The 15,068-nt window shown below is 34.7% G+C and overlaps 2 protein-coding genes across 2 annotated transcripts; one reads left to right on the top strand and one right to left on the bottom strand.

Annotated features, from left to right (window-relative positions):
- The first annotated feature begins 2,668 nt into the window (after nt 1-2,668).
- LOC124371030 (transcription factor Adf-1-like) lies at nt 2,669-9,101 on the top strand. Its single transcript, XM_046829338.1, has 3 exons — nt 2,669-3,034; nt 6,590-7,078; nt 9,097-9,101. Exons 1-3 carry the CDS (start codon nt 2,899-2,901, stop codon nt 9,099-9,101), a joined length of 630 nt encoding a protein of 209 aa, XP_046685294.1. The 5' UTR covers nt 2,669-2,898.
- Nucleotides 9,102-9,143: 42 nt separating this feature from the next.
- On the bottom strand, nt 9,144-11,448 carry LOC124371029 (E3 SUMO-protein ligase ZBED1-like). The gene has a single exon (XM_046829337.1). The coding sequence runs from the start codon at nt 11,076-11,078 to the stop codon at nt 9,144-9,146; it is 1,935 nt and encodes a 644-aa protein (XP_046685293.1). The 5' UTR covers nt 11,079-11,448.
- Nucleotides 11,449-15,068: the final 3,620 nt, after the last annotated feature.

Below are 15,068 nucleotides of genomic sequence, written 5' to 3'. Positions count from 1 at the left end.
CATAGCAGCTAACATGCTATCCACTGTGTTTGACGGGTCTTCGACAGAAGCGGTCAGCAGGTAGGCCTTCAACGGTTGAAATTGTTCAATCACTCTGTCAACGCAAGATTTTAATGACAGCCATCTTGTTACTGCTGGTGATAGTATTTTGTGGATTTCCTCTTGAAAAAAACTCTTGGAACTGTACAAAGGCAGACTGTCTCCCAAAACTTCTGCTGAAGTGAGCCCCAAGATTTCGGAGCAAATCCTCCACTGTCTTTGGTAACTTCATACATGCTTTACTTGCCGCCAGGTGGATCATGTGGCAAGAACACTTGACACATGCAATGTGAGGGATTTCTATTTTCAAAAGTGAAAAAACCGAATGATGCTGCCCCACCATCACATTACATGTGTCAGAACTAAATCCCACTAAGTTTTCAATGGGTATATTTTTTGATTTCAGCGAGTTCATCATACCAGTGAATAATTCATCAGCAGTGCTAGATTTGACTTCAAACATGTCAAATAAATTAGTTTTTGGCGTTCCAGTTACATCATCAATATAGATAACTGTGAGGGCACATTGATTAACCGATGCCTGATCCGTTGTCTCATCCATGATCAAGGAGAAAAACGATCCTGGTGCCCTTAGTTTTTGGTAAATCAATTCCATGAATGCGGGACCTAAGGCTTTTTTAATCACAGTTGTTGTTTTAGTGCGTTTCATACACAGTTTAGCAGCAATTTCTGAGTCCGGAAAGACCGATTTGCACAGCGGAATCAATGTATCCATCAGCGAAAAGGGCAGGTTGTTGGTTGCAATTAGGCCGGCTAATTTTAATTCTGCTCGTTTGACACTTTTATCTGTTGTAGTTCTTTGAACAATTTTTTTTAAGTCTTTGTTAGTGGCTATCTCCTTGATTAATTTTAGGTGCTTGAGGGACTTTCCATGACGCACAATCTCTGTTTTATGCGCCCCCATGACTGCATCACAGACACTACAATATGCCATGTCTTGTCCGGTTCTTTCTTTGACTTTTTTTTGTAGCCAGTTTTTGAACTGGGGGTCATTCAACCAGTTTGAATTGAATTTTCTTTCTTTTTTACTAGGCCTAATGGTGGCAGTATGGGTAAACCTAGACACAATTTTAGGCCTAGCAGCAGTTTTTGGTTGGGTGGTATTTGAAGTTGAGTGTACGGCTAGGTCTGTATCAAGCTCAGTTTCCTTGCTACTAGCAGCAATATTAACCTGGTCCTCCTCACTAGAGCTTTGACCTAATGGTTCTGGATCATCTGGATCTATTCCTAAGTCTTCGTACTCCATTGGGATTGCAAGAGACATTGAACTAGGCCAAATAGATTTTTTGCTCGATTCACCATGTGAGCTTTCTACAAACGACTTGCTCTGTCTACTTTCATCATCTTTGTCTTTTTTCTCATCTTCATCTTTCTTAGGCTTAGGCCTACCTTTAATAATAAACTTATCCATCTTAGTAACTTAAGTTAGTCCAATTAGAGATTCATGTCAATAAAGCTAGTTCAAAGTTAGATGGATTGTAAATGGAAAAATGTAAATTAGTTAGGCCAACACTAACTATAGTTAGGTGATGTTTAGTTAAGCTTAGGGAAAACAATTATGAAGCAGAGCAGATAGGCTAGTAGTAGGTATTACAAAGCATAAATAGGACTAGGTCGTTACCTAGCTATAGGCCCCTAATCATATTTACAAAACAAATGATTTGTATGAACTTAAAGCAGCAAAGCTAGCTCTCAAAAGTGTCATCTACACTCTAAAAATAATAGTCCAAGAAGAAAAATAGCATTGCAAAAAAGAGATCTACGTTCTTAAGTTATATGCACTATAAAATAATGGTCCAAGGGGGAAAAGATTGGCCAAGCACTACTAACAGTTATGACATGAACACAATAAAAATAATGGGCTAGTCCGAGAGAAGAAAAAATATTGCTACATTTTTGTAGCCTATTACCTTGGCCACAGTCTACACAATTTCACTACATACTTTACTATTCTAGGTCCACGGATTAAAATGCACGATAAAGAAAACTTGAAATCTTACGTATCTTGGAAAAAACGTACTTAACTAAAGCCAACTCACACGGCTATGAAATCTTATCATCCATTAAACTGATCAACTTATCTCAACTGAATAACTTCACTAGAAGAAATAAGAAAATAGAAACCAAAATTCAAGAGAAGAAGAACACTAACACTATTACTAACAGCATAGACTAAATATCCCTGGTGTTGTTGTTATCATAGACTAACTATGCCAACCGTCAATTTCTATCTTAGCATAGAGTATTAAAAACAACAACAATCTGAATACATATTGTAATATTATATCGATTGAATGTGTTGAATGGGAAATCAATCAGGTTACCTGAAAGCGGAATTCTCAGTGTTCGTTGTTTTCCCTAATTAATTTAAAGTTACCACCAATTTACCACCGGGGCAAAATTACCACCTGAAATACCACCGAGACCTTAAATTACCACAAAATGTGGTAATTACCACCCGATTGGCAACGCTGCTAATGTGGCCGGGTTCAAGGTCAGGCCAAACCCAAGCAGCCGGGTGGTGGGGGTTGCAAGTCTCGACGTGCTCGTCGCATTACATTGTTTGCTCTAGTGATGTGCCGAGTCGAATACTCTTTCAACTCGAGTAAAGGTTGGGACACACATAACCGCACCGCGCCCGACACGTGAGTCGGCCGATTGTTGGCCGTCACACGGTGAAACAATTGCTGCGCAGTATTTAACCTGCAAGTTCAGACACGTCCGCACCGACACCAGACCGTCGTGGCCGCACCGTGGCCGCACCGTCACCGATAGTTCAGGTTTGAATTTTGACGGGCACGGTGCGGTCTGAGAGATCTCTTTTGAGCGGCATCAGCCATGGATGTGGAGAAACTTATTGAAGAAATAAGGAAGTTTCCTGTAGTTTATGACCAGTCGAATGACAAATATCGGAATACAGAATACAAGGAGAAAGTGTGGAAGAAAATTGCTGACAATTTGGAGCTTGGAGAGGGTAATTATAAATTTAAAAAGAGTTGGTCACATTTGCGTTCTTCTTTGTAAAAATATTTCAGCAAACGTTTTATTTAATTGAATTATTTAGTATACTAACCCTACATCGTGCGCTGACATTTTGTACGTTTTTTATTATTTTAACTGCAATATACTTAAAATTAAAATAATTAATTTACAATATAGTTTTCAAGTACGGAAAATAAACATGTACTCTAGTACTGCTATACAATTGTACTCTTTGTCTCCGCAATAAATACTTGACTATTGACTATATTATATATTTTACTAATATTTACTATGTTTTACCCATTATTATAAAACTATCTGCAACATGGCAAACTATGGCCTCACACTAAACGTTCTTGTGTTAAAGTAATACAAAATATACTGTTTGTAGTGTATTTTATTGAAATTCAAAATCAAATTTATTGATAAAAGTATTGGAAATATTTTTTAGAGTAAACTGGTCATATTTTCTTATTGTGCTAATAAAATACATCAGTTGGTATTTTATATTGTTCTAATAATAAGTAATTATAAAACTATGTTGTATATTAAGTAATTTTAAATAACTAAATTAGAATTATGTAAATGTATTGGATTTATTTGGTAAAATTTATCCCGGTATTTCGCATGGGCAAATTTACAATGTTTCTATGAAAATTTTGTACGTTTTATTATTTTAACTGCATTAAAGGTCAAATAAAAATAATTTATTTACAATAAAGTTTCTTAGTACGAAAATAGTAGCGAGTATACATTTTAATTCGCCGCTTTTCATTAACACCGTTGGATTATACAGTTAGAGTTGGGATAAAAACTTGAAATTTCACAATTTTGTAGTCAATACTATGGCAATGACGATGTAGTAGATAAATATTTTAAAAGTTTATTACAAGTGCTATAAAATAAATATTAATTAATTAAAACCAAATTGAGCTTTGGCGATGAACATGAAATAATGAGTCGGCTGCTACTTTTTTTATTTATTGGTCAGGCGAGTTTCGTCTGCGAGAAAGTTTGAGATAATAAACCAAATTTTACCGTAGTATTTTTTATAAATTTTTGGAGTAAACAGTTTGTCGAGAAACGAGGTATAAAGCAGATACAAATTTCATGCGGCGCAAACACGTGCCCGCTGCTTCGCCTCCATACGCTGCAATAGGTTAAATGTTTAAATGCTCAACCTCTTTTATACTCAAATCTATAAACATTAGTAACTTATTATGGGAATATATCTAAATTTGATTAAATCAACTAATCGTTGTAGTGGGTTTCAAAAACAAGAAGTACATAATAAAATGAAATATGATATGTATTTAAAGCAATAGCCTCTAAATTAAACCTTTTACAATACGGAATAACTTGAATGTCTAACTTAAATAGTAAGTTAACTTTTTATGTAATGTTACAGTTTACAATGTTACTGTTTATTTGGTGTTACAGTATATATCAATGAATGATTTCTAACATTCTATACAGGTTACAGTATAGTTTTTACAGTATCTTTATGGTATTTAGTTTATATTCCTTACTTACAAGGAAATAAAATGTACACCCATTCCATCGAAGTATATTTTAGTTGATCATTCTTAAAAAAACTTCCAATAATACACATTATATAATCCACCACGTATATATATATATATATATATATATATATATATATATATATATATGAGTTATTACTTGTATGATATCTTTTTATTTGTGAAAATAACTGAAGAACAAGACTGACAGAATATGAAGTCTACTACCCAAGGAATATCACAGCTTTCGTTAAATGATTACGAACTCTCTGTTTATGTAATTTTTCGTTATACAATTTCGAAAAATGGTGAGCCTGACTTTAAAATATTTTAGACATATTGCCTTAATAAGTAATATGAAATGGTTAGTGTCTGGATCTTGATGTGTAAAATGATTGTCAGTTGTGAAAATTTCCCTACCAATGCAGTGTTGCAATACTTTTTGATGTCATAGAATTAATTAAATTATTTTTCTTTGCAATAAAACTGCTGTCTAAAATTTCAGACTTAATCAATTTTTCACATATCCTGCATACAAAAGAAACTCCATTTGAGGGCTGTAAAAGTCCACCCCTATTCTTACAAGATATCAAAGAATTTCTATTAGTGGCACACACCAATAGCGGCCCTGCCTGCCGCCACACGGACGCTCGGTAGTGGGTGACTCATCCACTTCCATCCCCACCACTCTGGTGATTACCGGCTTCAGCCGCGCGCCCCGATTGCCAGTCTATGTTCTTCTTTGGTCGCTGATATTTACTATGTTTTACCCATTATTATAAAAACGATCTGCAACATGGCAAACTATGGCCTCACACTATACGTTCTTGTGTTAAAGTAATACAAAATATACTGTTTGCAGTGTATTTTATTGAAATTTGCTGCAATGAAAACACAATAAACAAGAATAATAGGGAAAAAACATAATCATGATATTGTTATTAACAAATTTTACGCACTAGCTGTTTGTACCAATTAACATTGAAATTAACATTCATTTCTTAAGCAATGAACTAAACGACTGAAGTAGATTGTTCTTGCCAGCTCACAGATCCTTCTGGCGAACTAAAGAAATGTTTAAGGTGTTCTCTCACAGCGAATGCTTCTTCCGTAGACCTTCCACGAACCCGAGGCAGTCTCTGTAGAGTTATTGGTCTTCCTTCTGAAGACTCTTCTGCATGGGATTGATTTTCAGAGCTCTCACGCAAATTCCAACCTTCATTTTTCCTAATAAAGTTGTGTAATATGCAAGCAGCTAGTGTAGCCATTGTTATGTTCTCGGGGTTTCCTTGTATCCTTCTAGTAAATATTCGGAACTTTTGCTGCAAGATACCGAAAGCATTTTCTGAGACCCTTCTTGCTCTACTTAACCGGTAGTTGAAAACAGTCTTTTCATCTGTCAAGCCTTTACCTGGATATGGCCTCATCATGTACGGTTTGAGAGCGAATGCTTCGTCAGCAACACAAACCAGTGGAAGTTCTAAGTTTGTTCCAGGAAGAGCTCTTTTCTTTGGAATATTAAGTTTTTCACTTTCCAATGCTTTACCAAATTTTGAATTTGAGAAAATACCTCCATCTGAGTTTTTTCCATATCCACCCACATCTACTACAATAAAGTTGTAGCAAGGATCAACCAGAGCCAACAGAACAATTGAATAAGTTTTTTTATAATTCCAATAGAGACTTCCTGATAACTTAGGGGCTTGTATTGTGATGTGCTTACCATCCAAAGCACCAATACAGTTTGGGAACTGCCACTCATTCCAAAATTCGTTTGCTATGGTATGCCACCCTTCTTCATTAGGTATTGGCATAACTTCGTTTAAGAGAACCTTCACTATTGTTCTACAAGTGTCATGAACAATTGCTGCTACTGTTGATCTGCCCAGTCTGTAGCTGAAAGAAATAGTCTTGAATGAATCTCCAGTAGCCAGAAATCTGCAACAAGCAATACAAATACTTCGTGTCAAAAATTAACAGTCGTAATAAATATTTTATATAAATGTTTTTGCTGTTTGGTATAGGTGGAGTAGAAGAATGCAAAAGAAAGTGGAGCTCTATTCGAGACCAGCTTCGTAGGACACTACAAAAAAGAAAGACCAAATCTGGACAGGCAAGTGTTGCATTCCGGAAGTATAAATACGAAGATATTCTTTCATTCCTGGTACCTTTTCTTGGAGAACGAGAAGGAATCACCAATGTGTTCTCACAACAAAATGAGGAGGAAGTAAATGAGCAGGAGCTTGTTGAAGAAAAAAACCTTGAAGAAAATACTCATGAACAACCAACAAGTGAAGATGAAAACACTAATATCGCCAAAACACCATCATCAAGTACTGCATTGGAAGATAACAAGTTCATTAAACCAAAACCGATAAAACGGAAAATGGCAGGTTTTCAAGAAAGTGGAAAGTCTATTCACTACGAATCTCCATCTAGTCAGCTTATGGCCTTCATACTAGCTGAGAAAGCAGCTGAGAAAAGGGCTCCTCAACAACTAGAACAAACATCCAGTAGATGCTTTTTTAGCTGGTATAGCACCTTCCTTGAAATCACTAAATCCTGAACTGCTAATTGAAGCCAAAGGGAAAATATTTAACATAGTGCAGGAAATTGAATTAAAACAAGTTCAGTTTAATTGCCAAGGGAATTTCTCGATGGGACATTTCATGACATTTTCTTCGTCTTCATCGACATCCTCAGCTACACGTGGATCACCCATAGATGAGACAAGTAATGCTGACCAAGAAGTAACTTATGATTTTGAAAAATATTAATTTTCTTAATACAATTGTTTAAAATTTAAAGTGTAAATTTCAGAACATAATGTAACCTACTAATGGATTTCATAATGTTTTTTTTTCTGAATTTGTAGTTTTCCTTAATAATATTTTGTTTGAAATGTCACAGAGTTGTATTCTCACCTTTTTCCACTTTTATTGTAGTTTTAGTAGGTGTATGGATTATTCTTGTTACTATTTTACCTATAGACTCACCTTGGTGGACACCTCCATAGTTACCTATATAAGCTACTATTAGTTTTCCCAAATATTTAAAAATAGCACAATATTATACAAGAAAATAAATAATATCAGAAATTGTATAGTGATATTTATGCTTCAAAATTAGTAATATCTCATGTTATAACATTAAATCAACACTTACCTTAAACACACAGCCAAACGATGTTTTGGAGTTATAGCTTGCCTCCAAAATGTATCTTCTTTGTGCAAATGTGCTTCTACTTTCGATAACAGTTTATGAAATGTGATTAGAGACATCCTAAAATACTCATAAAATTTTGTTTCGTTATCAATGAGATGAGGCATCAATGTGTAAAACTCTCCTTCTATCGTCCTTCTCTTCCAAGCGTTATCAACCCACTTTCGTCTTGTAACAGGTCGCTGTTTTCGTCTTTCTTCGTCTTCTTCCTCCAGAGCCATAGCAATTATTCCTAAGTCACTACTTTTGAATTTGCTGAACATGCTTCTAACTGGCTCAAGGTAGATAAAGCAATAATTTTTTTTAAATCAAATTCATAAATTGCACAAATATTATCCGTCACTCCGAAATACAAAAGACATACGCTCTATTTACAAGCAGTGAGATCGTTACGCTCGGACAGCGTACGGACAAGTGTGGCCTCGCGGTAACCGAGCCGAGCCCGCACCGACACTCGGCCGACTCACGTGTCGGGCGCGGTGCGGTTATGTGTGTCCCAACCTTAACTCGTATTCGAATACTTTACCTACTCGAGTCGTGACTCGAGTCAGCCGACTCGGATTCGCTATTCACATCCTCGGGTAGCGGACCTCCAGCCGACTCGTATTCACTATAATTAATTGTATTCAGTATTCACCCGACTCCTGCAATTCGTTGACCTGCACTGTTGAATGCGAGTAAAACAGAACTGATTCGCGATATTACTTGATTTTATATTCCATTTTTTAGAACCATTTATCTGAGTTAACACTGTATTATACATAACGTGGGAGTTTGTAAAAAATAAAAAATACTTCTAGTTCACACTTGTATTTAATTCCTATAAAATACAATACTATATTAAAACTAACTATTTTAATTTTTATGTAATTTGGTGTAATATTTGGTATTGCATGTAAATTTAAAAATATATATATACACACACATCTTATTATGTCTTTTCCCTATGAATGGTATATGAATAATTAAACACATAAGATTACAATAGTGTAATATATTTAAGTATTACTATATTATACTATACGAGTATGTTGCACAACATTTCAATTGAATATAGACATCGTAAAAAACATATATCTAAGAAATAAACAGTATCTTTTTATATTTGTAATAATGAATTGGATGAATAATTATAATATATATATATATATATATATATATATATATATATATATATATATATATAATATTATAATAATATAATATAATATAATAATAATATAATATAATACAAATGTAATATAATAATAATATAATATGATAAAAATATAATATAATAATAATACAATATAATAATTATTTGTCACAGGTTAGTCTGTATTATACACTACACAGTTTAAACAGAATAGGTACATCCTACATTGAATTTGGTACTGTAGGCTTGCTCCAGCTGTTTAAGAATAAAATACTGTCCAATTTTTTAGGCAGTAGTCTGTTCCTGCGTTCATTGGCAACCATCCCAGCCTTAGAAAACAAACGTTCAGAAGAAACAGAAGTTGCAGGAATACACAAATACATTTGGGCTAGTTTATAAAGTGAAGGGAAAATGTGCTTCCTCTCTTCCCAAAACTGGAGTGGATTCGCTTTTCTGTCTAAATACGGTAGTTCTATATACTGATTTATCAATATTGTTGCTGAAGAAGTTGGCGTTTGAAAGGTGGTCAATTCAGCTACCTTTTTTTCAAAAGTTTCCCACAGATTGTCCTCTTCTGATTGCCTTGGCTCAGGTTGTGGTGGTAGGCTTTGTGTGTGAGGTTGTCTTGATTCGGGTTGGAGTTTGGTCAGTTCTTCAATTACCCACTTCTGAGCGTTTTGGGCATTGGATTCAACACCAAAGGCCTTTTTCTTAAAACGAGGATCCAGGAACGTTGCTTTGGCTGATGTCCTGTTATTTTCATAAACATTCAGTCTTTTGTCAATGACTTCAATTAGTGATGATTTTAGATGTTTACCTGCATCTGTTTGGGGGTTCTTTTTTATTAGTACACTTTGAAGTCCTCTTACTAATGGTATAACACTGGATAGTGTAGGGTAAGCTTCTCCGCACAAAAATGTTGACATTTTTTCTATAGGCTGGAGTAAAGCAATGCAGTCGTCAATTATATCCCACTCAGAAGCATTTAGAGATGGTACAGGTGACTGTATAAGTGGCAGAGTAGCTGAAAGAGGAATTTTAACTTTGACCAACCGTTCCAACATAAATAAAGTTGCATTCCACCGAGTTGGGACATCTTGCTTCAATTTAAGCGTTTCTAGACCCATTTGATTTTGAATATCTATCAATTTATAGGAAGATTTAGCACTATGGTTGAAATGAGTCACAATTGAACGACATTTGCTGATAATTTTGATCAATTCATCATGTTTTAAATGATCATTTTCATCATTGCCCTTCGATATGCAATCCTTAACGGCAAGATTTAATGTGTGCGCAACACAGTAGTGATTACGCAAATGTAAAATTTCTCTGACAGCCTTTTTAACATTGCTGGCATTATCAGTAACAACAGCGACAATTTTATGATGTACTTGCCACTCTTCTGCAATGTTTCTTATAGCGTTAGCTATGTTATCAGATGTATGATCCAAGGGTAACTCAGAGGTAGATAACACGTTAGAATTTAACTTGGCATCAAGGATGAAATGACATGTTAAAGACATGTAACTTCTATTACTATCTGACGTCCAGATATCTGTTGTCAATGCAATATTTTCAACTGTTGCTAGTTTTTGTTTAAGGGCTTCTGAGCATACCTTATACCGTTCATCGAGTAATTTGGTCGATAACAGTTTTCTGCTTGGAAGAGTGTAGTCCGGGTTAAGTTTCTTAGTGTAGTTTTTGAAACCAACATTCTCTACTATCTGTAAGGGCTGATAATCTAAAACTATCATGTCTAACAAAGCGTCATCAACAGATTTTTGATTTATTTTGGTAGGTGCTACTAGTCTCATTTGTTTATGGCGTTTGCGTGGAGGTTCTGAATCAAAATTATCACAAGATATGTTGGTATCTTGTGTTTGTGTTCCACTAGTAGAAGCATCATTACTTACGGAATCAACCAAGGGACCTGCTGGAAGATTCGTGCTTGACTTCCTTGAAATTCCAGGAGATGGCTGTCTATCAGAGGTGTCCAAATACTGAACTGGATGTTTATTCTTTAGATGTGTTACTAAGTTAGATGTGTTTCCGAAATGTTTATAGGAAGATGAACACAACTTACATTGCACTCGATTATCTGTAGTTTTCTTGTAAAACTCCCATACCACAGATTTTTTGTTGTACCGAGGCATAGTTAGATAGAATGAAAATTAATAATGGCTACAGATCACTTTCAAAACATCACTTAGGGTTATGAACAAAATGACTTATTCTGTCTGACAAGAGATGGATCGCGCTAAAAGTTCGGAGCGAGTCGGACGAGTTCGTAGCGAGTCGTAAGAGTTCGTAACGAGTCGGAGCGAGTCGGACGAGTTCGTAACGAGTCGGAGCGAGCCGGACGAGTTCGTACCGAGTCGTCCAATCTCGGGTTCCCTTTGGTTTGGGTGGGATAGTGATTAGTGAATAGAATACGAAATGCGAGTTGACTCTACTCGAATAGAACGGAATTGTCACTCGAGTCGACTCGAGTGGAGTCTGACTCGAGTTGACCGAGTAGAACTATTCGACTCGTCACATCACTAGTTTGCTCCTACCGCTCACTCTCTCAGTCAGTATCTGCTGTGCGTGGAGTGCGAATATTTATAGCCCACAAAGAGGAGGGGACCGGCTCCGCAACAGGACCTATGCTGATTGTCAGCAGTGTTTACGTTTAAGGTAGGCAACAGTATTTCACAACTTTTTGTACGAACATCATAATCTGTGTGACAAAATAAAAATGAAAATTGAATACATGGGAAATAAAATGTTATAAACATCGAATAGTACCAAATTGTGGAATTGAGGAAATAGTTTACAGGTTATATACTATTTATAAAAATAAACATTAAGCGTTAGTAAAATAACATTTTCCAATAAATTTTACATTTTAAAAACATTACATACTTTAAAGTGTTCATTTTATTATGTTAGATTTAATACTTATTCATTCCTACTGCAATGAGAACGAATCACGATCAGTTTCGGATTGCATCATTTGATACCTTGGCTGTTTCCTGCCCCCCCCCATGGTTCTGTGAATCTGAATCCTTACAGCTTAAATAATTAATTTTATTTAATATTGGTAATGGGGCACAGCCATATGATGAAATCAAAAAGGTGATCTAGTCATAATTAAACTACTTTAAAAAAATATTGCTTGATTTATATATATATATTTTTTAACAGAGTACATGTTCTTATAACATGGATATGAAAAATGTTATAGTTTTATGAGTCTGATTATAAATAAATTTTAAAAGAAACGTTGCATCGCTGTCGTCCTACCATTACGATTAATACTCTCTCAATGGAGCTGGCTGGCATTGACAACCCTCCGTGCCGCCGTCGGCTTCTTTAGTTCAAAATCCTTTCCTAAATTGTTAGAATCTGGTTTAAAATTTAAACATGGTTGATTCTATAATTTAAAATAAATAGATTTTATATAATATAAAATAAATTTAATTATTACATTACGCTACCGAAAATTTACAAGAACTCGCCTTTTTGATAATTATAAAAGCTTTATTTATAGTTAAGTTTGCAAACCTCCTTGTATCCAACGGCCAATCCGCCACTGATCAGTGATCACGATCATAAAACTGATTATCTTGCAAGAAAAAGAAGTGTCTATTAATGCTGCTACCGGAGGCTACAAACTAAATGAATGAACATTTTCTTACCTCGTGTACTGGTTACTGCTTCTTCTGAAGGACAAACAAAGAACAAACAACAAGACAGAAGAAATTAAATTTTCACAATACAGTTCGTAACTAATAAATATTTGACGTAATAACTGACACACCAAATGAAATCTAACTCAATTCTCACAATAAGAATAAGATTGGAGTGCCGAGCTGGGGAAACAAATCTTTCATGTTGAGACATGAAACCAGCTGTTGTCCGAGGATGGGGGAGTGGAGTACACGATATACCCCTCCCCTTCCACTCTCATTGACAGTGTAGACAACAAAGGTTATTTTTACCATAACATCGCTGCACCACATTACAATAAATGAACCTTGTACGATATATTTTTCATCTGCATGAAATGATTAATAGCGTTAACGTAGTCGTATGGAACCCGACAAAATTATACTTGGACGACTTCCTCGATTTGTAGTTGTGTAGTAATAAAGCTTAACACTACAAAGTTACTTGACGTTTGTTGTTTCCTGGTTAGAAAAAATGCAATGGTTTTTTTTCTAACGTTTTTATAACATGACGTTTCATTTGTAATATTTTACTAATACATTATACAATTTAAACACACATTCACCATAAAAGATTTAAACCGTGTACATTCGTAATATCCATGCAGCTTAGGAATCATAAAAAATATTATTGATAAGGAAAACGCATATCACTACAGTTTAATATCTAAAGAGATGAAAAATAAAATTGTTTTCTCAAACGACCTTACTGGTAATTAAAACAGTTATATAGGCCTATAAAGTTATGGTCTCGCTGCGTTAATTGATATGTGTCGTGTAGGTTCTGCTCCGTCACATTATTATACTATTTATTTACGCAATACCCTAAATTAATTCAATTTATTGTCCACCATAAATTAAAATTTTTTATAATTATTACATTGTGTTAACAGTCATTACACACAACGATATAGATATCGTACTGAATAGCATTTTTCTCATTAATATTTAAATAAAATAAGGGATTTAATAGAATGAAATTAAGTTAAAATGTAATTTAAATTCCTTACATTAGATTAAGGACTTGTATACTTTTTTATTTTATGAAAACAATAATAGACTATATCTGATACAATAAAACTCCAATACGAAAAGTGTTTACATTAAACGACAATCTATCAAGTAATTAAATTGTGTTATTAATCTCGCGTTCAATCAGAGAATACCTTGTTTACAGCCGCGTAGTGTAGCCAAGGCCCGGAACCTGGCGACAGACAAAGACAGGCCTCACGTGATTTGAGCCGGAAGCGTCATCTCCCACCGGCCCTTCCTTTTCCTCATTTGTTTATAAACCATATTATCAGTAAAATCGCTCAGATAGCAGCACCTGTCAAACTTCGTGGTCTATCCCCTACATTGCGTGCTACTTTTTACTTTGCAATAGCGAAGGTCAACTTTCCCATATGATCGTCTGACGACGACCCGTGTTGATTTTATTTATTCAAAAGTTGTAGAGATTTTCACGGTATGTAAACAAAATTCACGGCTTATTTAAGGTTTTTTCACGGTGAACGAAATTCACGGCTTATTCCCGGTTTCACGGTTTTCACGGTCGGGTGGGGACCCTGTTACTTATTAAATTTGATTTTTTTCACTTTTGGTTGATAATTTTTGAGAATGGCCGGGTTTCCTACTTTCCCAAAGTAGGAATTTTGTGACATTACTGTTACTCCAATAAACTTAACTTTATTAACTTTTTTGTAACGGATGGGACAACTAGAATAGTAATTTTGTATTTTGAATTAGTATAATAATACAACTCACCTTCAGTCCAAGTAAGAACCAAGTAATCACAAAAGTCAACTAGTCCAAGTAAATCTACAAAAGTCAAACTATAACATAGACCATAAAACTCCTGGTGTTAACTTGAACATCTGCAATAACTAAACAACAACAAAAAACCACAACCGTCAGCTGATCTGGCCAACAATCAGCCAGCTGTTTACAAATCAATAAAAACATAGAATACAAATTTTTGGGCAATAATTTTTAATGGTTCCTTATTATTTGACTCTTTATGCACCTGAATATATAATGAATATTTCAAATTTTTTGTTTATACTTTTTATCCTTTTTTCCTCTTAAAAAAAGAATGGCTGTTTTACTATTTTTTCCAATTTTATATCTGGATAACCTCTATTAATATAAACCAATTCAAAATGGCGGACACCCATCATCTAGTGTGAAAGTGCTCCATATTATAGTGAAGTTTAAGTGGTAAACTCAACAAAATACTTACTTAACTTTACAAGAACTACAACATATCAACTGTAAGTCTATTATAATCATACATAATAACTTCTTACATACCTGGAAGACAAGAAAAGAAATCCAAGAATCATGACAAAGAATTGCACATTAGAACCAATATAAACTTTTAAGATAATCATGCTAACTTTTGAGGAATAAATTCCTTAATAATAATCTTTTGAA

Source organism: Homalodisca vitripennis, unplaced genomic scaffold (genome assembly GCF_021130785.1).
Source record: "Homalodisca vitripennis isolate AUS2020 unplaced genomic scaffold, UT_GWSS_2.1 ScUCBcl_843;HRSCAF=3674, whole genome shotgun sequence".
NCBI classification, from domain to species: domain Eukaryota; kingdom Metazoa; phylum Arthropoda; class Insecta; order Hemiptera; family Cicadellidae; genus Homalodisca; species Homalodisca vitripennis.
Note: the sequence above shows the minus strand (reverse complement) of the source record. Positions and strands in the feature narration are given on the sequence as shown.